Raw genomic sequence first — 22,209 nt, forward strand, 5'->3', positions numbered from 1 at the left:
TGGCCCAGCTGAGGCCTTTCCGCTGGAGCACTGCCTGCCGCACTGCAACACAGATAGTGATCAGTCTTAATAGCATTTATAAGAACCCTATTTCTTATGGTGCGTTTTTGTGGAACAAAAAGAATTGCCAAAACAGGCTTTCTTGGATGGTGCATCAATGATATGGGGAGTATTTTGAGTTAATGTCAAGACAATTAAATTCTGAGAACAGGGAGGTACCAGCTCTTGAAAGTATTCAGACCATGGGTGCGAATGAAAATCAGTGTTAGCAAAAGTGTGAAAACCAGTACCCGTTCCGCAGCAGGCTTGACTCAAATGGGGCCCTGGGAGCCTGGTTGGCTCCATAGCAGGCCCCCCTAAACCTGCAGCCTACAGGAGGAATGGCAAAGTGGCAAACCCGGCCCTTAAAATACATCACAGCGAGCTACATTCAATGGGCATTGAACTAAGCTCTCACGTAGCTTACATTCAAGGTTACACTAACGCCTGCAGTGCACACAGCTTCCTGGGGAAGTGAGCCCCACAGGCGGCGTGGCGGTAAAAGGGGTACATTAATTGGTAAAGGAGGCACACCGGAGGGCGGTGTGCTGGAGGGAAGCCACTTACCTTGGGATGCCTTACGGCAGGGTAAGTAGGCAGATGGGGGAGTAAGCGGAGCACTGCAGTCGCAACCCAGTCCGTCTGGTAGATGAATGAAAGGCGTTTTATAACGCGCGAAAACTTAGCCCCAAGGGGCATCAAGGCGCAAAGACAGACAAACAAGAGTCCAAAACTACCAACTGCAAAATCAGTATACCGCTAGGAGCAAAGCTGCTAATATGCCTGAGAGAAGAGCCAAGTCTTCAGGCGTTTCCTAAAAACCACCAAGGAAGACTGACTGGAAAGCTCCAAAGGGAGGGAGTTCCAAAGTTTTGGAACCAGGGTGGAAAATGCTCTACCTCCCCATTTAGCCTTCACAAATCTGGGAACCGAAAGCATGTTCTTAGATGCTGAACGAAGGGTTCTTTGGGGGCTGTAAATGCGTAGAAAGGACCTGATACCCTCTGAGCCTGAGCCATGAATTGCACCATGGGCCAGACAAAGAAGTTTAAAAAAAATCCGAGAGGAAATCGGAAGCCAGTGAAGATCCCTTCTAGCCATGGTTACAGAAGCAAGCCTACGAAGATTCAAGACCATCTTGGCCGCAGCATTCTGCACCATTTGGAGGCGGTGGATGGAGCTTTTGTTAATGCCACTGTATAGGGCATTACAATAATCTAGCCTAGATGAAACTAAGGCGACAGTAGATGGTTTCCGGGCTGCCTGGGATAGATATGGGGCAATCTTCCTCAGTGTTCTAATGATGGCACAACAGGTAGACACCGTTCTGTTTACCTGAGAATCGAAAGAGAGAACAGGGTCAATTAGGACACCAAGGTTCCTGGCGGAAAGAGTAGGAAGAGGGCAATCCCCCAGAGAAGAGGGCCACCAGTCCTTTGACCACAGATCTTGGCTGCCTCCAAAGACCATAATTTCGGTCTTTTCACCGTTCAGTTTTAAAACATTACGCACCATCCACTGGGAGACTGCCTCCATGCATGCTCTAAAATTGGAAGCAGAGTCACTAGCCGACTGGGTAATAGATACCAAGATCTGGGTGTCGTCGGCGTACGACAACACCACAAGACCAAAGGATCTCACCACTTTGGCAAGTGGGGTAACATAGATGTTGAATAATAATGGGCTCAACGAGGGGCCCTGTGGTACCCCACATTGCACTTTTTGAGAGGCGGAGAGAAAATTGCCCATTTTGACTCTCTGCTCCCTATGATGTAAAAAGGAGGAGAGTAAACTAAGGGCAGTACCCTCAACTCCGATGTCCATGAGCCTGGAGATCAGGATTGACGGGGACAAGGTATCAAACGCTGCTGTGAGATCTAATAACACTAGCAGAGTAGGATGTGCCCCATCAACCTCCATACGGATGTTGTTAATCACAACAGTTAGGGCAGATTCGGTGCTGTGAGCTGCCCAAAACCCATGTTGGGAGGTGTCTAACAGTTCGGATCTCTCAATGAAGGTAGAGAGGTTTCGATTTATATGGGACTCAAGTATCTTAGCTGGGGCTGGGAGCAGGGAAATAGGGCGATCATTTTTTAGAGCTCCAGGGTCCAAAGAGGGCTTTTTGAGCAGTGGTTTAACAACGGCAGTCTTTCAGGATGAAGGGAAGATACCCTCACTGATGGCCATATTCATAACCTCCAGAAGAGGAGGGAGGACCGACCGTCTACAAGTCTTCAAAGTTCTTAGAGGACAAGGATCAGCGGGCGAACAAGACTTGGTGGCATCAAGAAGGTGGTCAAGCTCTTCTAGAGTCAAGAGAGGGAAGCAGGTAAGCTGCAATTTAGAAAAAGCATCAACATTCTCAGTAGGGGGAGAGGCAGGTAGAAAAGGGGCACAAGCTGCGTTGGCATCCAACTCATGATTGCGGGTTTCAAGAGAGGTATAGATGTCTGCGATCTTAAAATGAAAGAAACTCGCGATATTATTACAGAGTTCCTGTGTTTCGATGGTAGGGTCAGCTGTTTTAGGTGCCGAGAGTGAGTCAATTATATTAAAGAGGTCCCTTGATGATTTAAGGGAAGCCGTAAGGTTGGTGAAATGGCTCCTTTTTTCTTCAATGATGGCTTTCTTATAGTCTTTTAGTAGAGCTTTATGAAGGGCTTTTCCCCGTGGGTCAGGGTGGGCATGCCAATACCGCTCCTGTTTCCTACACTTCTGCCGCAGCAATCTTAAGCGGTGAGAAAACCAGGGCTGAGAAGGACTCTTTCGGGCTGAATAGTGCCGTTTAGCCGGAGCGAGGGTGTCTATAGCGCCGGCAAGGACATTGGAGAGGTTGAGGCAGCCACGTTGGGATCAGATGGGGAGAGATAACTGAGAGCATCCATAAAGGGTGCTAGAGTATCATCGTTAATCTCTCTATAATTCCTTCTAGTCTCCCACACGTTGCTCTTAGGTTTGTTAAGTAGGATAGGATTAGTTTTACAGAAAAAGGGAACTGCCAGATGGTCGGACCAGGAAAGAGGGATGGGTGTACCAGCCATGATTCTGGCATCATTAGTGAAGATGCCGTCCAACGTGTGGCCAGCAGAGTGCGTAGAGTCCACGACCAATTGGCCAAGCCCACGTGCGTCTAAACCATCTATTAGTGCCATCGTGTCCTTGGCATCTGTAGACTCTAGATGAAAGTGAAGTAGGGCTTGTCAACAAAAGGCTCTATGAGTTTAAGGATATCTGGGGAAAAGTAGTTCTTGGACTGGGAGGTCTGTAACAGAGAATACCAGAGAAGGAAGCTGAGGGAAGAAAATTTAAGGTAAAATGCAAAGCTTCGAATTTATCCGAGGGCAAAGAAAGAGGCTCGGTACGACATGTAAAAGTATCTCTAAAAAGGATTCCCAGCCCACCCCCCCTACGCCCAATCCTGTCCATCCTGGATAAAGTGTAGCCTTCGGGGACTGCCTCAACCAGATCCGGGCCAGAAGAGTCAGAGCACCAAGTTTCAGTGATAAAGACCCAGGGAGGGATGGACAGACAAGGTAGCGAGTTGATCCTAACAGCAGTAACAGGCTACACCGCCTCACAGTCAGAGAAAGAACAAAAGACCAACAAAACATTATGACCCCAAAAGGCAGCATGGACGATGGCCTCAATAAAAGATATCAGAATTTTGACAAGCAAATGACAAGGACTTAATTGAGATATGGAAGAGATTATGTAAGACATGTCAACCATTGATGATTTATAACCTGTCACGCAGAGAGGTTTTATGACCCTGTTGAACTGATGTATCTATGGCAGAGACAATGTATGACCAGTCAACTGTGATTTATGACCTGTCTCGTAATTATGGTTTATGGTCCGTTCAGAATGATTTGTGACACTCAGAATGAGTTATGACGCTGTGATAATATTTTATGCCTTGTCATCTTTTTTTTTTTTTTTTTTTTTTTGGAAGACCTTTATTTATAGAAAGTCGTACATACAGCCCAACAACGAGCCCGGGGGCTCACAAATGCAGTACATATCAACACGACAACGCGCGAAGGATCAAGTACAGATGCATAGAGGTCTAATTTTCAAAGTTTTCTTCTGAAGGATAGACAGGATCAGGATAACACAGAACAACGAATTGGTTCCGGCCCAGTAGGATCAGGATAGACAAGTATAGAACATAATAAAGCGCCAGAATCGCTGCTGTCCACAAATAATAAAAAAGAAACGTCTAAACCCAGAAAAGAAAAAGAAAAAGAATAGAAGGCCCATAGAACCAAAAAAGAAATAAACAAAAAAAAAAAACCATCTACCCCCCACCCTGCACCCCTGCAGCTGGCTACGGCCCATCCCCCCCTAGCAGTGTGCCTGTCGCCCACCCAAAAGGAGTCCCGAAATATAGAGAGTAAGAAAAGAGTCCTAATCTATAACTCCCATTAAAGAAAGAGAGGCGGGGAGGAGCCCACTACCCGTCCCCCGGCTTCACCCTCCCGTAGTCCAATAACAGCACATAATAGAAAGTCCGGTGGCGTGGAGCCTTACGATCAGAACAATTTAAAAGCACAATGGCGGCACAGAGCGCGATCAAAAGTAACACACCACCCACATGCCTAGGTCAGCACCGAAGAAACTGCCAGTCTATGAGAAGAAGCGTTCATCCCTGTCCACTTTTTTCTTTTCCACCACTGTGAATCATGGCAACCCAGGGGGACGGAAACGATAACCGAAGAGAGCCAGTCTGATACAAGCAATTAATCGCACCAGGTACAAGCAGGTCCAGTGATACCAGGATGGGCACAAAGTACACAGTTCCCAAGATGTAAAGCGTAGCCGGGCCAGGGGAGAAAGTCTCAGTGTTCAGCCCTTTCTGGAGCGGACCCCGGGAAACGGGGGGCATGATATGGGGAGAGCACCTCCGTCGCGGTCGCAAAGCACGGATTGCACGCCGTCCCGGGTAAACACCATCCACAGCGTAAGTCATCTCGGGACTTGGGGTATCAGAACCGTCTCCATCGCATGGGGCAGCCATCCCGTCGCCGGCGGGCATGGGGGAAGGAGAGTCACTGTGAACCTGCGTGTCGGCCATTTTGAAGCAACTCAGTGCACACACTATGTCGTCCACCTTGCTGGCTAGAGTTCGAGCAGAGCATACGATATCATGGCGAAGGGAAACAACAGCCGCCAATAGACCACCATAGCCCTGAGCACCTCCATTTGCCCTTCCAAACATGGCCCGCCGCTCCATACGACCGTGACAACACTGTGACATAGACATCTCGCGGCTGCAATTCAATACGCCCTCCATAGTATTCAGTAGAGACGCCACAAGTCAGGCTAGGCTACACACAAAGGGGCACCAATTCCCTGGGTGGCAAGGAGCGGCAGGCTGAACCGTGATATGGCCATAAATATTGCCCCTTAGAGATGCCGCTTCGTCCAGCGTCGAGGGAGCAGAAAATCCGGGAGCCGTCAGCGGGAGAGTGCACGAGCAGTCTCTGGGCAGTCAACAGTCCGGCTCATGCAAGCGAATGATTTACTCAGTCAAACCGAAAGGCACACTCATCTCTGTACCTACAGTCCAGTGGGGCACACAATGCAAGCTCGTCAGATGCGCGGTGGAGAGTTCCGACCGGGTCGCCCCAGACGCTGTAGCCCGATGTTGATCACCTGGCAGCCGGTCACAGCTTCCACTCGAGGTCCCGGCCACAGAGCTGCTGCAGGCCACAAACTGTAGTCGGACGGTTCGCCTACTTGCGACGAAGTGAGAGCTTCAGGATTTCGGCACATGCCGTCGGAGCCCGTCTGCTTCCGCCGTGTGCCGCCTTGGCACAGGATCACCGGCAGGATAGTTATGAAGGAGGTGATGGTCCCCGGAGCCGAGGGACTACGCGTCCGACCTGGACGCCATCTTGGCTCCTCCCCATGCCTTGTCATCTTAAAGTATGAATGACCACTGTGATTTACGAGGTCAATGATGTAAAGCATGGTCCATGCATGTAGTAAAACTGCGGCCAAGTATTCCCACAGAAAAATGGAAACACAAGGTTGGTGAAAGTTTATTCATAAATGTATATGTTGAATGCTTACTAATTGGAGTGGCCAAGAGCGGGGGTTATGAAGTTTACACTAACATTTGCAGTGCACATGGCTTCCTTGCAAGAATACTTCACTGTTGTTGAATGAGAGAACTACTGAGCACGAGAGATCTCTGCAGCCTACTTTGTCCTTCTGCAGTTGTTCTCGGTTCACAGAAACCCACTTCTAGCTCTTGTAAATAGTGTTAGCATTCTTTCCAAGTACAGTATTTCATATTGTTTTATCAGCCGCTTAAAATATTTAAAATGTATGCCGATTTCATCCAATCTAAAGCTATTTATGAAGTTCTTCACCACTATAGTAATTTCCTATTTCGGTCAACAAGACACTCGCTATTTGCCATACCCATCACAACACACATCATAGGAGGACTGCCCCAGGTAAGAAAGAGCAGGTGGCGAAACAGTCTGGCCCGTTTGCACCTTTAAGCCACAGGGCCAAGATCCAATTTCAACAGCCAGGTGCGAGCATGCAAAATATTCAGCAGAAGCAAGACAGCGTTAAAACAGTGTGCACATACGAGTATAAAATACATTAAATAATCACATTAAAACTGACTGATGAAAAAGAACAAGAAAGCACTCCAGGACAAGTAACTTCACATTCAGTGAGATATCTGAGCAAGGGGCTCCGGCTAGTACATCCTCATCATTGCTTGATCAGTTTCTTCTGCAAACAATGTGGTCCTGACCTGGTTCCATCTTTGTATTCCAGTAGGGATATTAAAGTGGATTTGAGAGCTCCCAGAGGATCAGAGTTAGGAGCTTGAAGTAGTGAACACATTAACAAATTCAAGGTGCCACACCCTGCACATGTTGAAGCTTGTTAACCACGGTTATTTCTGTTCAGAGCACACCATTTTCTGAAAACCTATACAAATGGATCCTGGTTAGTTGTACAGAAAGAGGACGCAGTATCACAAACCAATAAGGTGAGGGGTTGCCAGTGGCATGGGTATCAAATACGCAAACCTTTCAGTATCCCCATGTAACTCAAGAATAATCCTATGGTACTCCAAAGGAAAAGGGCGGCCACTTACACCCTTAAATGTGGTGAGGACAAAGCCCCCAACATGGACAAAATTCTGAGACCCCCTGAGCAACAAAACATTCTAAAGTCAGTACAAAAACAGTTCTAGTTCTTTAGTTGTATTCCTTGGTCTTTTTATTCTTCCATCTCCACAAAAAGTTTAAGCCACCTATGGAATTCGGTATTCATTCCAGTCAATCCTGAAGCGAACACGTGTTTCGTCATTGGTACATAAACCAAATTTACTTCATCAGGGCTGTTAAACGAATTATCGCAAACTATATAGCATGGATTCTGCTGATAACTCAGACCTAAGTCATGTCCTGTTGAGACAACAGTTTCCTTTTCAGATCCACAATTATTTCATTCTTGTTTAGCATTAACATCAACCAGATTTACTGTGTCCACATGGAGACCTTAGAATTGTAGTAAAAGTACCTCTAAGTAGTAAGGAAAAGGTAATGAGGACTATCAACACATAGCTTCACTTGCAGTTATACCTCCAAACCAACTATCACTGGCCTTCCATATACAACTCATAGTAACGAGGAGCGCATGAGCTTCTGAGACACTGCGGATAAGATAAAGCCATTATGCAACACCCACACATATAAAATAACACGTAATGTAGGAAGGAGCAATCCCTCTTAGGAGCAGCTTATCTTTTATCTGCGAGGCACTTCATCACTGCAAGAGCATCCAATGGTTAATGGGACCAAAGGGCACATACAGATGTAAAGTGACAAAACTCCGAAACACATCACTGTCCATGTTCATAAGAGGGCTCTCTGGGCATACAGAAGTCTCTGGCCAAAGCCAGGCCTTAAACTCACAATAGATAATGTGGGTCTGTAAATACAGTGTGACCATTTTCTCCAAAATGTTACTCAAAAAATGTAAACTTGAGATGTAAGGATATTTACTCAGGAGATCAACAGTTTTCTCGACAAGTATTTTGAGGCAAGCCAGAATCACATCCTAAAAGGGGTGTGTAATAATATATATATATATATATATATTTTTTTTTTATAGGTTATAGGAAAGGACACTTAAGAACTGCTGAATCAAAGGTGCAGAAGATTGAGAGGAAAACACTACTTTCTTCTAAAAATGTAAAAACTAGACAATCTAAGACTGAGGATAATGTTGTACGAATGATAACAACGTACAATGATCGATCTGCACAAATTGTACAAATTTTCAAAAAGAATTGGCATATCCTCCAAACAGATAATGTTCTAAAAACTCACATTCCAGAACGCCCGCCCATCACTTACAAAAGGTGTCCTTCTATAGGAGACCATCTAATACATAGCCACTTTACTAAATTGAATACCATGCAGAAAAAATTGGGAATTAATGGTTTTTTCCCTTGCGGAAAATGCAAAGCCTGCAAATTTAGTAAGAAAATGACTACTTTCGAAGGTGGACCAGGGGACCCTAGGTCAATTAGGACCATCAACAAGTTCTATAATTGTAATTCTGAGTACACAATATATTGTTTGGTCTGCCCGTGCAAAAAAAGATATATTGGTAGCACTAAGAACCCCACCAAAAAACGAATATTAGAACACATGCGGGCAATTTCTAACAAGGACCCGGCCTACCCTGTCGCAAGACATTTCGAAATCTACCATCAAAGCAATAGGGATCTGTTGCAATATTATTGTATCGACGGGTAGAGAAGCATGAAAGGGGTGGTGATAGACTAAAAAAACTCAGAGCCAAAGAGTCTCGTTATATTATAGAACTTCAAAGTATGAGTCCGGCTGGACTCAATAATGATGAGGAACTCTGGACACACCTAGAATAATCAGTGGCAGTATTACACATACAAAAGCAGTTACATTGTAATGTTAATGGGAATAATATGTACATAAAAAACTGTAAATCAATGCAATGCATGTAAAAATACATATATTCTATTAACTTCGCATATTCCTTATCTTGCTAGACATACCAATGGAAGAAAAAGCCCATACAGGGCACAATTATGCTAACGCAGGAGGTTTAATAACACAAGAATTTGATCTAATGTTCACTTAGTTGGTGGATATTATTTGATCTCTTCTTTTCCTGCTGTGACTAAGATTTGTGACAGGGAATGTATAATGCAGATAATGAAATTGTTCTGCTTATAAAAATATACCTGTTTTATGGAAAGTATTTTAAATACCTAACTTTGGTTTACACATATTTGTTTAAGTTTATAGCACTTGCACTTTACAAAATGAAATTGTTATTGCATTTTATTAACCCTCTATAAGATGGCCGCCATACAAATTGTTATTCTTGGTTCTGGTTAAAAGTCCATCTTTTGTCTTCATGGCTATGATGACGTTTTGGAGGGTTCAAAATGGTTGATTCACTATATGCTAATCGACATTGAAAAAGCCGCGAGGTGAAACGCGTCTGTCGAAGGGGTTACGGGGGAGAGGACTTGTGCACCGAATAAAGCATCTTCAGCTTTATAACGAACTCCGTGTGTGCTTTTCAGTGCTGCAAACCTGAGCATCGTTTGCCTTGTGAAGGAAATATATATATATATATATACACACATACACATACACATACACACACACATATATCCTCAAGAACAACTCGGCAAGATCCCCACCAGAGTATTCACAGCACAGAGGGAGTCCACAACATTTTCGTTTCAGGTATTTTATTCCATCAACACCATGTGCAAAACAAAACTTCCTCAGGACAAGTGGGGCGGAGGTAGGTAGCCGAGATGCAGAATGCTAAAAAGTCTTTGCAGAGGCGGGCTAAAGGTCCGAACAAATCTGTCAAAGTTACTTTAATGGATTTCTTTCATGGACGTTAGATCTCCACCAGCCGGTTGGAGTCTGTGGCCAGTCAACGTGTATTTACAGAATCAAGCCGCGTCCTGCCGTCTCTCGCTCTGTGATGAAGAGTCTTCAGCACAGAGCTACATACCTCCGCCCCACTTGTCCAGAGGAAGACCCACTCAGACGCATCACACACTGCGCTATAATTTGGGTCGAAACGTCGACGCACACAATATGTCTTTACACTGCCCATGAATACAAGGAAACGATTGATTTGACTCTGGGCCATACGTACAAAATTGTCAAAATGAACCAGAATTTTCTCCCCCTGTTCACTGCACTGCAATTTTTGTACTGTATATAGTGTGTTTTTCGTATCACCTATCACCACAAGTCACTACAGTCACTTGATTCCCTTTGTGTGCAACTAAATATGTATATTGCTTTTGCCTTCAATATTTGATATTAATCTCAAATATATAATCTGAAACCTACTGAAACCGGTGTGTTTTACATTGTTCTTTCACCAAAAGGCTTTTGATTGTGATTACAAGCGAATACTGTTTTGAATCAAAAATAGAAATTGATATACCCGACAGAACTGTTGTTTTTGTTTACTATTCCTTGTCCCAGCAATTTTCAAGCATCAATAAAAATGTCAGATTAGCTCCGGTGATTAATGTTCTTCCTGGAGAAAGACCGGAACTTTGTCTGGTAGAGGAAGTTTTGACTCATCATAGCGCAGAAGGTTAATATGCCTGCTGCAAAAAACGTGTCCCATTCAGATCTCAAAGTGCATACACTATAAATAGGTCAATGGGTTATCGCTTTTGTCAGAGAGATCCTTATGTTACTTGCAGTTTAAAAGTTAAAATCCTAACATAGTAAATGTCCTCAAAGAGCTGCAAGCAAACAGCAAGGAATATATTAAAGCTACATATTTTTTGCCCAGTCTTTCCTTATCCTAATATTGAAAAAGGGTTCATTTGGGGAGAAATCAATGTTTATCATCAAAGAAAACCCCTAACGATGGAGTTACATTTTAAATTCTGAATTTGTGCTTTTCCAGACCAAGGACTCTTAAAATATACTATACTACCAGTAGGGTTGACGTGACTCCTACACCTTGTAGGCCTCTGTCTTATGCAACATTTCCTATTCACAGATTTACACACGCATGATTGTCTCTGTGCAACGTATGTGTGATGTAAAGTGTTCTCACACCTTAAACTGGTATGAGTGGGGCTATAAAACTAAATAAATCTGAGAGACAGTGGTTATGGAGACTTGGAGGCATTGTTAAATGGTGGTAGTGAGGACATCCGTGGAGAGGTAGTCATGGCACCAACAAACATGTCGCACAGGGCATCACCAGTACTAAAGCCAGCCCTAGCAGCACTTTTGACTTATAGTGCTTAGAAAAGGCACACTGTGACAAGCACCACTACATGGAAACAACGTATTGCTAGCTCAGATGGGAACACAACGAGGAAAGAACATTTACCCACAACCAGGGCAGGCGCTAGGCATGGGCAGCGTGGGCGGCTGCACAGGGCCTCGCACTCAGCCCACCAGCATGGGGCCCAGCACTGGTGGTGTGTCCTGTTTCCCTGGCAGCAAGGTGTCACCTTGCAATTAAGGTCCATTGGAGGGGCCCCCCTCCCCGGGCCACCCTGGGATGGTGTCTGGAGCCATAGGTGAGGGAGACAGGAGACGCTCCCTCAATTGCAAGGACACCATTCACAGACACTGTGGGGGGCCCATTGTCCAGCATTTTGGCGCCCCCACAGTTTTAACTTTTAGACCACAATCAATTCTCACACCTATCAGACTGAATGTGTGAGAAAAGCTTGTGGAGTAAAGGTTAAAACTGTGGGGGCACAAAAATGCTGGACAATGGGCCCCCCACAGTGTCTGCGAATGGTCTCCTTGCAAGGGGCCACTTATCTAAATTAGAGGGGGCCTTCCACGTTCCCTTTTAGCCCAGGGCCTAGCAAATCCTAGAACCGGCCCTGCCCACAACTCATTGAGGTAAACACATTCACCTAACATAGGAAGATAACTGTCCACACCACTGACAGAACTACAAGAATCGGACTCTAGTGTGCTAATGAAATCTCAGAACAGTCTGCGTGAAAAAGCTGGGACTCTGTACCAGAGACATGAAGTGCACCATACAAATGCCGATAACATAATGACCTGAGAGTCCAACGCCGCTGAGAACTGCCAAGGCTCACGCGTTCACATTTTAATAAAATAATTGCCCACATCAGCAAAAACCTAACAATTAAGTTAATGACAGGTATAAAAGAGCAAAATGTCTGAAAACAGCAAGGCTACAGCACCCGACTGCTGAACTTCTTAGCTTGCAATGGGAAGTTTAAGTAAAACTTTTCTATATTTGCTATGCTAGGTACAACTCATGCCTTGGGCTGCAGGGCACCGACTGCACGAAAATACATATCTCGCAATCCATTTTAAAGGTAACTCTCCAGAGAACACAAAGACGTATTTTGTACTTTTTTACTGGAATCCTCCAACATCATTACAAAAGGTACGACCTCAAAAGTAGAAAGAAATTTAAGGCTGTAGCGGTGCCCCACACAGAATGTGAAAAGTAACAGTATACGCAGTTCAGTACTGTAAAAAATACACTCTCTTCGTATTTGAAAAGACAAAATGCAAACTTGAGCTTGACGTCGAGCAGCGCGAGCAGGCGGCGTTGCGTAAAGGCCACGAGACACCTGTGCGGACTCAAACCTCAGCTGCGCTCCCGGCTCTGCCCTGCACGCGCGCGACGCCCGCTCCACCCCGCCGCGCTGTTGATCTAACCTGGAGTCGCCTCGTAGGCACTGGTAGAAAGTGGCCATGTTCCCCGGGAGCAGTGCTTTCCCGTCCTCATCCTCTCGCCCAGCGACGGTGAAGCGCGCACCGCACCCAGGGCGAGTCGTGTCTCCGCCCGCTACTTCGGCGCTCCTCTCCTGTCTCAGCAGCTCCGGTTCCTCCTCTGCCCCAGCAGCCAACGCTCGCCCCTACGCTCAGCAATCCAGGAAGTGCCTCTAGAGTTCAGCTCGCTGCCAACGCGGTCTCGCGCCCGGTCCCCCGAGCAAATAAACGCTCCCTGGGCAATAGTTCACTTAACAATGCGCAGCTGAGAAACACGTTCGACTCGTCCTGATTTCATTGACAGCAGTGACGCGGACAGAAATCTTTTTTTTTTACTACTTTTGTTGCTAGTCTTCTCCACGTCATATATTTGTAATGCGTTGAGATATTCAATGACATTTAGGTAAATTAAATGATTCGCTTTTATAATGCAAGCAGAGTTGAGCCATGTTAAACTCGGACTCTATTTTAACACAAAATCAAAGCGTGCAATTGTAAATCTATTAGTATGTTTAGAGAAACAGGCTTGGTAAATAAAAAAATATTTAATACAATGGGTATGTGTGTATTATCGCAAGTGTACACATCGGTATGGGGTATACACACAAAAGTAAAGCAAAAATACCCAACTACTCCAGTGTGTCCCCTGCATCTTGTAGCAACTATTGATTCCATGCAGTGGCAGCTAGTGACAACTAGTGAACAAAATCATACCAAAGTGTGCGTCTACGACACAATTTTCACATACATTTGCCCTAAAGCAAAGGTTCGGGGAGGGACCCCGAAACAAAACATTTCATCCGTTTTCATTTTGAAAAAATACAGATTTGGTGCACAAACGTAAGTTTGTCATCTCATCAAGTACTTACATGTGCTCCTACCACACCTTCCTAGACTTTGCTCTGCATGCCTATGTATCACTGTATCGAGCCATGAAGGCTCAATCTATAAGAGGAATTACTATATGCCAGAGTCCGTGTTACAGGAAGGGTTGGCATCGTCACCCCATAGATGCTTACAATGTTTTCATCTCATTCTTGAGAAAAAACAAAACACAGAACATGATTGATACCTTATTTGAAAGCAATCTAAAATCAGGAAAGCCCTTCCCCTTAAAAAAGTCGAGGAAATTAAACATCATATATCAGAATAAGGTGAAACAAAAATGGCACGGAAAAGAGGTAAGTTGAAAAAGAAGCAGGAGGAGTGCTTAATTTATAAATGAATTTGTACCTGGGCCAGACGCTCTACTCAGAAGCCCACTGCTCATCCAATTTAATGTCAGTGCACCAAGTTCCAAGGCTACATAGTCTTGCATCCACCTCAAGCCGATCTGATACACTACCTTTGCCCCTTTATCTCACTCTTGCAGGGTCATGTTTTCTCCATTTATGGCGGTGTTTCCATCTTTCTCTTCCTCCGTCTTTCAGCTTTGTTTGTTTTTTCCTATTTTGCTCCCAGTAAATGTCTGATGCAGAAAAATAAGTGCTGGTTCCCAAAAATGAGTGCCGTTGGCACCCACTGCCTCAAATTAAGCACTGGGCAGGAGTAATGGAGAGAGGAGAGGGGGATAGATACACAAGTGTACAGCAGGTTAGAGACACTGTGGTAAATGCAGAGGTACTAGGGTATCAAGAGAGGAAGGGGTACTAGTGCATGTACTGGGGAGAGGTAAAATGATTTAGACAGGGTTAGAGGTACTAGGATATAGGTAGGGAAACGGGTACTAGTGTATAAGTAAAGGTACAATGGTATAGCCAGGGTAGAGGTACTGCTCTATTGGTAAGACTAGAGCTACTAGGGTATAGGTAGAGGCAGTGCTTAATTTGTAAACAAATACAAAAAAAATAAGTGCTGGTGCCCAGAGTTTTCTTCAGAAGCTCGCAGCCAGCGCTATCGAATGTTGGGGGTGCCAAATACCAAGACTGCATAATCTTGATTCCACTTTATGCCTTTTTCATCCACCACCAGACCCTCCTTGTCCCTTTTCTCACTCTTTCCGGTTCTTTTTCATCATTGCTTTCTTTCTTTATTACTCTTTTTCCGTCGTTATCTTCCTCCTTTTTCCCTGTGTTGTGCTGTTCTCTCGCTCTCTTTCTCTGGGTCAAAATCTGATGATGATAAATGAGTGTCAGTTAGGGCTTGTAGGTGGCTGGCTTTGTTTATGGTGCAGACTTACTTAAGTGAAGCACCTTGCACTAATCCAGACAACCCTTATGGTGATTTAAGTGGCCTTAGACAACCATAAACAGTTCTCTAAGTGGTAGCTGTGAAGAGCAGCCTTCAGGCTTAGTCCAGAAGGAGTGTTAAGCAGCGTGTTTTACCAAAAGTAATCATATAGTGTAGGTTAAACGAAAAACAACCACACAGTGTAGTTATGAAAATAACTATATTTATTATACACATTCATTAACACATTGGTATATCTCCTACCCGGAGATATAAACACGATACACCCAATATTTCAAATGTAAACCGGTAAGCACAAATACATAGTTGTCTCAAAGGGGAGACAAACCATATACTAAAGAAGTGGAATGCAAACTGCGACTGCACTCAGGACTTGGGCTAGAAGACTCAGAACAGTTGTGGACACAAGGAACCACCTGAGGTAAGTACCCAGGAACCCCACGGAGGCTGTGTGTAGAGCGGAAACACAGCCACGTACTCAGTAGAAGTCAACGAGAAAGTCACGGTTGCAGTTTCAAAGAAGATGGACCCTTCCATGTGAACCCTGAAGAAATCCTGTGGAAGATAGAAGGTTGGAGAGTCACCCCACCCATGGATACCCCATGAACGAGGATACCTACACTAGGGAAGCCGGGTGCATAGGTCCAAAGTGCAGTGGCGTATCAAAACTTGAGTGGGTCCCCTGCAAAGTACAAGAAGGGGTCCCTCTTGGGACTCACTTAGGAGTTCTCACAGGAGGATACTGTGCTAAGGGGGCCCCTGGGGCCCCCACACTGCGGGAGAGGCAGGGGCCTTTGCTATGCCACTGCCAAATGGATGTAGGAAGCTGCTGTAGACCACAATGGAGGACTTCAGGAAAGATGCAGCTGGCAAAGAAGGTGGAAGAGTCCGGTGGAATCCAAGGATGGATTCTTCAAGAGAAGAACCTGCAAGCAGAGGTTACAGAGTTTATGCCACTCGGTAGTGACCAGGAGGCACGGAAGACCAATGACAGAAGATGCAGGAGTGATGACAGTGACCTTGTCACTGCAGCTGTGAGGACCAAGCGATACTGTGGAAGACCAAGAGCCATTCACAAGCTGTCCCACGTCGGGAGTCAAGAAACAGGGGGTTGGTGTCCGACGGGAGCACCAACAAGCCTTGGCAGCAGGAAAAGACATGGTGCAACGTTGGGACCAGGATGTTCCAAGGGACTCACCAATGCAGGAGAGTCAGAGCAGGCCCGAGCAAGATGGGGAGACCACTGAAGCCAAATAAGACCCTCAAGAGGAACCAAGGCACAGGAGTCGTACGAGGACGTCGAGCAGCTTACCAAAGATTTCTTTCTCACCTCCATGCTATTAGGGGTATTTGTCTGCTTTCTAGGAAGCGATTCCAGTGCAATGCATGAGGTGCATTGTTCTCAGGAGCAGAATTAGCTAGTAGGAACTATTTACTTGAATGTAGAAGCCATCTTGAAAACAGAGATTCTTTCATTTAAAACAACACAATTCTACATGATGAACTAACACTTACTTGAAGTATGATCTGAAGAAGTATGTAAATGCACTGAAATATATGGCAGGTGTTATGATTTTTTTGCGTACTACAATCGCTCCATTAAATATACAAAAACATTAACTACAGAAAAATAGGACTTGCCAAGAACTAGGGTAAGCTTCCATAAAAACCAAGCTCATAGTAAGCATTTATTTTATTGTTATGTTGGTTGTGTTGGTTTCAGTATGGTAAGCTGCCTTTCTCCCCTCTTTTCTATGGATTACTCATTTTACACACTTTGACCACCGCTTTACCATTCATCCCTCCTTATATCTGAAGCATCAGTAGAAATTATGTGATTACATTGTTCTTGTTTTAGCAGCAAGACAGAAATGTGGACTCTGTTATCAAACAAAGGACTCTTTATTAAAACGTTGTGTACTACATATCAAGATATTAGGCCATTGGTGTTCGTGGGTAAAACTGTTGTGGGATTTAGCAGAAGAGTTCCAAGTGTGCTTTGCTGGTGGCCAATGGGCATGTGAGCACCCGGAGGATTCACCAGAAAACTGACAGATACTCTTGGAGGAGGCTATCTTTGTACATGGAAAGTACAGTTGACCACAGTGAGAAGGTGAGAGGTGTAGAGTGGTTTTATGTAAGAGGATAGGGATGTTCTTGGGTTATGAATGCTTGGATCTTTTCCGTACTGTATATGCAACAGCCCACTTCAGTGATGGAAAGTAGGAAAAGCGACCAAATGACAGATATAGTCCTCGCTTCCTTGGTCTGTTAAAGGTCTCTGTACTTTAGCAGTAGCTCAGTCTCTCAGGCCTGAGAGGAGAGCTACTCATGAGGTTTCCGCATCTTCAACAAAAAGCCCCATAAACAAGCATTGGAAAAGCCATTAGGTTTGGCTTTAATGTGCCAATGCATGCACAAATAAGCAGAGACTGTTTGTGGCCTGTATAACCTGCCTTTGTATGAGCCTTCTGTGCCTTCACCATGCTTTTGTTGCTCAATCCTGTGGTGCTGCCCAAAGCTTGTTATTACTGCCAATGCTTTATACATTGACCTAAACTTCATTCAACTGTGTAATTACACAGAGATTACCCTCTTGTGATCTGATTCTGCAGGTGCCTTGTATTATTATAATTAGACTAGTGGATACTGTGTGTTGTCTATGTGTGTTCATGTCTACATTATATGTGTGCAAGTGTGTTTGTGTGTGTGTGTGTGCATGTGTATGTAAATTTATGCATTTTCATGTGTACTTTACTGAGTGTGTATGTTCCAGCATGCAGTGCCTGTAGTGTTGCCAGATCTGTGTATGCACCAAAGGAAAGTTAAAACCATTGGCTTTGCCAATGCCTGTTGCTCCCTAAACTTTGGAAACGTGTCCCTCCCAACATCTGGATGGCCTAAAATCTTTCTGTTCAAGTAAAATAGCTTCATACAATACTCCATAGACCCCCGAGTAGAGGTACACACTTAGCAGTGACTCCTTATAAAATAAAATAGAAATACTAACCTTAGAGAAGTAAGTGGAAAAGTCACTGCTGAGATATGTGCACAATCTGCAGGTCACAGGTTCAAACCCACGCCCTACTGCAAGCATGTTTCATCTTTCAGTGATTAATAATGAGTGTCAATGAGGTGTCAATTGTAAAAAATTTCACAGTTCTACAAAATGACGAATAACAGGTAGCAAGTGCAATATGCAAAAACACACACTCTCTTTATGTCACAAGAATTCTAATATTTTTGTTTATGACCCTCCATCCACTTTGTGGGCTGTTTTAAAATGTATTTGTAGGAAAGTAGGATCTGCCTCTTATGGTTACCCCCACATTTTGCTTGATGTGATGCTGTTTTTGACTAGTCTGACTGGGATCTTGCTAATCAGGACCCCAGTGTATCTGCTTTCTCCCTAAATTGGTAAGTTCAGTACTTAGGTACGTCCCAGGTTGGATACTGGGGAACCCTTGTCAGTCCCTAGTATATGGTACCCAATTACCCAGGGCATAGGTACCCCAGAAGTCCATGGGCTGAAGCATGCATTATGCCACCCATGAGAGACCATGCAAAATAGAACTAAAGGCCTGCCATTGCAGCCTGTGTAAGTTGGTGCATACATCACTTACTAAAGATATAGGTTTGCTATATCTAAGGGTCACTGCAGTTAAAACCTATAAGTCACACCTATAGCAGGCCTTTACAATCCTGAGGGCAGGGTATTGGTTCTAAGTGAGAGGGTGCTCCTGCATGAGCAGGACCCCGCTGCAGCCTACTGAGTCCATTTTCCCGGGTTGTCAGTGAAGTAGCCATATACTATATGGATGGGCACTGCCTAATTACGCGATGCCCATCTTGAAAACAGCTGTAATGAATCCTATCATGTTTGGCATCAAACATGTTGGAATCATACCCCCACCAATGTAAACGGTGTGGGGGTATGATTACAAGCACTGGAAGAGCCCTCCGTTAGGCTCTCAGTGTTCCTGGTACCAGCCTTCTTGACCCGGACAGCACAAAATGGTTGCTGCCGACCAGAGACACATTTCTGCCCTCCTGCTGCTGAGCCAAGCTCGAGCAGAGAAAGGTGGAACAATAGGCATCCTGTCACAGGGAGGTGTGGCCATCTCCCAGACAGGATTTAGTGTATTAGGGCTGGTTGGGTGCTCTTGCCAGCTCCAGAAAGTCTGCATGAGGGCACATTTGGTGTCCCTGTGCATAGTCCAGTTCAAACCACTCTGACATGAAAGTAGACATGGGAGTAACCTCCCCCCCCATCCAGACCCTCCCCTGGGAGGGTCCCCTGAATCTTCCCAACCCTTTCCCTAGGGTACTTAAGGCCTTACCTGGGTTTAGGTGCCTATTTTATTTTTTATTTATTTATTTTACAGATTTATAGAGCGCATGGCTGCCCATGGGCGTCCCAGCGCTAATAGACAGGAACCTGGTGAGAACCTAGTGATAGCCTAGTGAGAGATGTTTTATGGGAAAAGCCATGTTTTAAGTGCTCTGCGGAATGAGAGAAGGTTAGGTTGGGCTCTAAGGTTTGAGGGGAGCGAATTCCATAGTTTAGCCGCGTTGAATGAGAACAGTCGGCCGCCTGAGCGGGCTTTTCTGATCCTGGGTACTGAGGCTAAATTGCAGTTGGAAGAGCGGAGCGTTCTTAAGGTGGTGTGAGGTGAGATAAGGTTTTGGAGTATAGGGGGGGCTTTGCCGTGCAGAATCTTATGGGTCGTGCAGAGTGCCTTAAATTGTATTCTCTCTTGGATGGGGAGCCAATGAAGGGCCTTTAAGGATGGTTTGGCTGAACATCGGCAATGGGTTCCTGTGAGGATGCGGGCTGCTGCATTTTGGGCCGTTTGAAGTTTTGCTAGAACTTTTTTTGGGGCCCCCAGGTATAGAGCGTTGCCGTAGTCCAATCGGGAAAGTACTAGGCCGTGGATGAGGAGTTTGCGGGATTGTGTCGGAAGCAAGGGTAGTATTTTCCTTGCTGATCTTAACAGGCCATGTGCCTAGATTCGTTGTGGGATAAGATTCATATCAGGCACCATTACATTTCTACCATCCGGGCACTCTGGAGTTCGCTGGACTTCGTTTGGGCGTGACTTCATCTCCCTTACAGTCTGCTGCATCGTCTGTGCCTGTGCATCATACAGGAACCTTCAAAGACCTGTGAAGCATCAAGGACAACCGAAGTAAACTCCCTTGGAGTGAAGGAGTCACTCCCCTGCATTTGCAGGCCCTGCAACTAAGTCAACCAGTCTGCAGATCCTGAGCTCCTCCTGACTCTGTGGGCTCTGCAATCCAGGTGGTAGATTTCCACAGCCCCTGAGACCTGCTCCTCCCTCTCACCAAGTTTGAGGCCAGTAGTCCTCGTGGGGGTTGAGTAACTGAACCCCTGGGTACCGCGTCCCCTTTGCAGTTTCAAAGGCTTGTTGTCATTTTTTGCAAGAAGATCTTCAGGCTCCAATTAGCCCCAACCTTGAGCACCTCCAGTGACCAAAATCTTTGACCACACTGCATCGTGTGAATCGTGGCCTGCTTCTTTTGGTGAACTGCTTGAGGTCCCCTCACAACTCCAGTGCCTTCGACTTGAGGGTCACCGTTGTTTTCTTTGTGCTCCCCTGGTTGCTCGGGGCCTGCCCTGTCTCCCCTGCTTGTGGCGAGCCCCCTGAACCTTGCTGGTCCCACCGTTGAACTTTCTTCACTTCCTGCTTGGGGTGCATTTGCCAAGGCTTGTTGGTGCTCCCGCCGGACACCGACCCCTCAGCACTCAACATCCTTCCTGGGACAGCTCGTATACGACTCCTGGTCATCCTCAGAGTCGCCTGGTCCCCACAGCTGTTGAGTCAAGGTCATCAATGTCATCGCTGAAGAACCCGAGATTGGGGGGCATTCGCCTTGCAAGTCTCCTGGTCACTCCTGAGTGACATAGACTCTATCCCCTCTGCTTTCAGGTACTCTTCTTCAAGAATCCACGTTTTGAATCCTATGGACACTTTCTCCTCTTCCAACAGCGGCACATTTTTCTGAAGTCCTACACTGGGTTCAACAGCGGTTTCCAACGCCACGTCATACCTATGCACCCGGCTTCCCTGGGATAGGTAACTTGGGTACCACAGTATCCACAGGTGGGGTGGCTCTCCAACCTTCTGTCTTCCACGGGGTTTCTTTACAGCCCACTGGGAATGGTCCTTAATCTTTAAAACTCCAAACGCGACTTACACGTAGAGTTTTACGGAGCCAGCGGTCGTGCTCCCACACTGCACATGCTCTCGGTGGGGTCCCTATCTACTCACTTTGGGTGGTTCCTTGGGGTCACAGCGATCCTACATCCTCTCGACATTGTCCTGACTCGAGTTGTGGTTCTTATACCATTTTCTTAGTATATGGTTTGGTCCCCCCCCGGGGCCCACTGGGTATTAGTGCTATTTACTGTGATTTCTTTGCTGAAGTATTGTGTGCTTTGTGTCTATCTACGAGTAGGAGAATCTGTAACATACTAGATAGTGCTATATAATAAATACATATTTAAAAAATACTTTGTGTGGTTCTTTTTCATTTAATCTATGCTATAAGATGGCATTCTGCTAAAACAAGCTGCTTTACACTCCTTCAAGACTAAGCCTGAAGGCTGCTCTCCACAGCTACCACTTAGAGAACTTATAAGGTTGTCTAAGACCTCTTAAATCACCATACAGGTTGTCTGGACTGGTGCAAGGTGCCCACTTACATTTGGCAGTTCGGTCTGGACTGTTCCCATGAGGCACAGGGTCAAGACTGATTTGCATGTGGCTGGGTCTAAACTGGGGTGTCATGGTGAGCAAAAGAAGATGGATCTAGCCCATATCTCTTGACTGAGGTGAATGTATGATTTATTCAGCATTCCTTCCATCATTTGTTTGCGTAGCACTTTTCACCCTAAGTGGGATGGGTATGCCCAGACGTGGGTCCCTTGTTCACTGTGCCACTGGATTCAAGCTAGCCTGGCTGATGAAGGGTAATACCCAGAAACTGGTCCCAGGATTCTTGTTTCCGGTCCAGGGAGGACATGGCTTGGCAGTTCGGTCTGGACTGTTCCCATGAGGCACAGGGACAAGACTGATTTGCAAATGGCTGGGTCTAAACTGGGGTGGCATGGTAAGCACAAGAAGATGGATTTAACTCAGATATCTTGACTGGGGGTGAA

At 45.5% G+C, this 22,209-nt stretch overlaps 1 protein-coding gene across 6 annotated transcripts in view; it reads right to left on the minus strand.

The window, feature by feature from the left end:
* The window catches only part of CRACDL (CRACD like), a 494,359-nt gene that overhangs the window by 361,739 nt on the left and 110,411 nt on the right, over positions 1–22,209 (minus strand). The window contains exon 1 of one of the 6 annotated variants that reach the window (XM_078658202.1): positions 12,783–13,150. The exons of 4 other annotated variants lie outside the window; for them this stretch is intronic. In XM_078658202.1, coding sequence (XP_078514328.1) covers positions 12,783–12,820 — 38 coding nt within the window. In that variant the 5' untranslated portion in view covers positions 12,821–13,150. Of the gene's footprint in view, positions 1–12,782; positions 13,151–22,209 lie in introns of those variants that run through there. One more of the 6 variants, XM_078658201.1, reaches the window with a different exon arrangement.

The sequence above is a fragment of the Lissotriton helveticus genome, chromosome 8 (genome assembly GCF_964261635.1).
Source record: "Lissotriton helveticus chromosome 8, aLisHel1.1, whole genome shotgun sequence".
Lineage (NCBI taxonomy): Eukaryota > Metazoa > Chordata > Amphibia > Caudata > Salamandridae > Lissotriton > Lissotriton helveticus.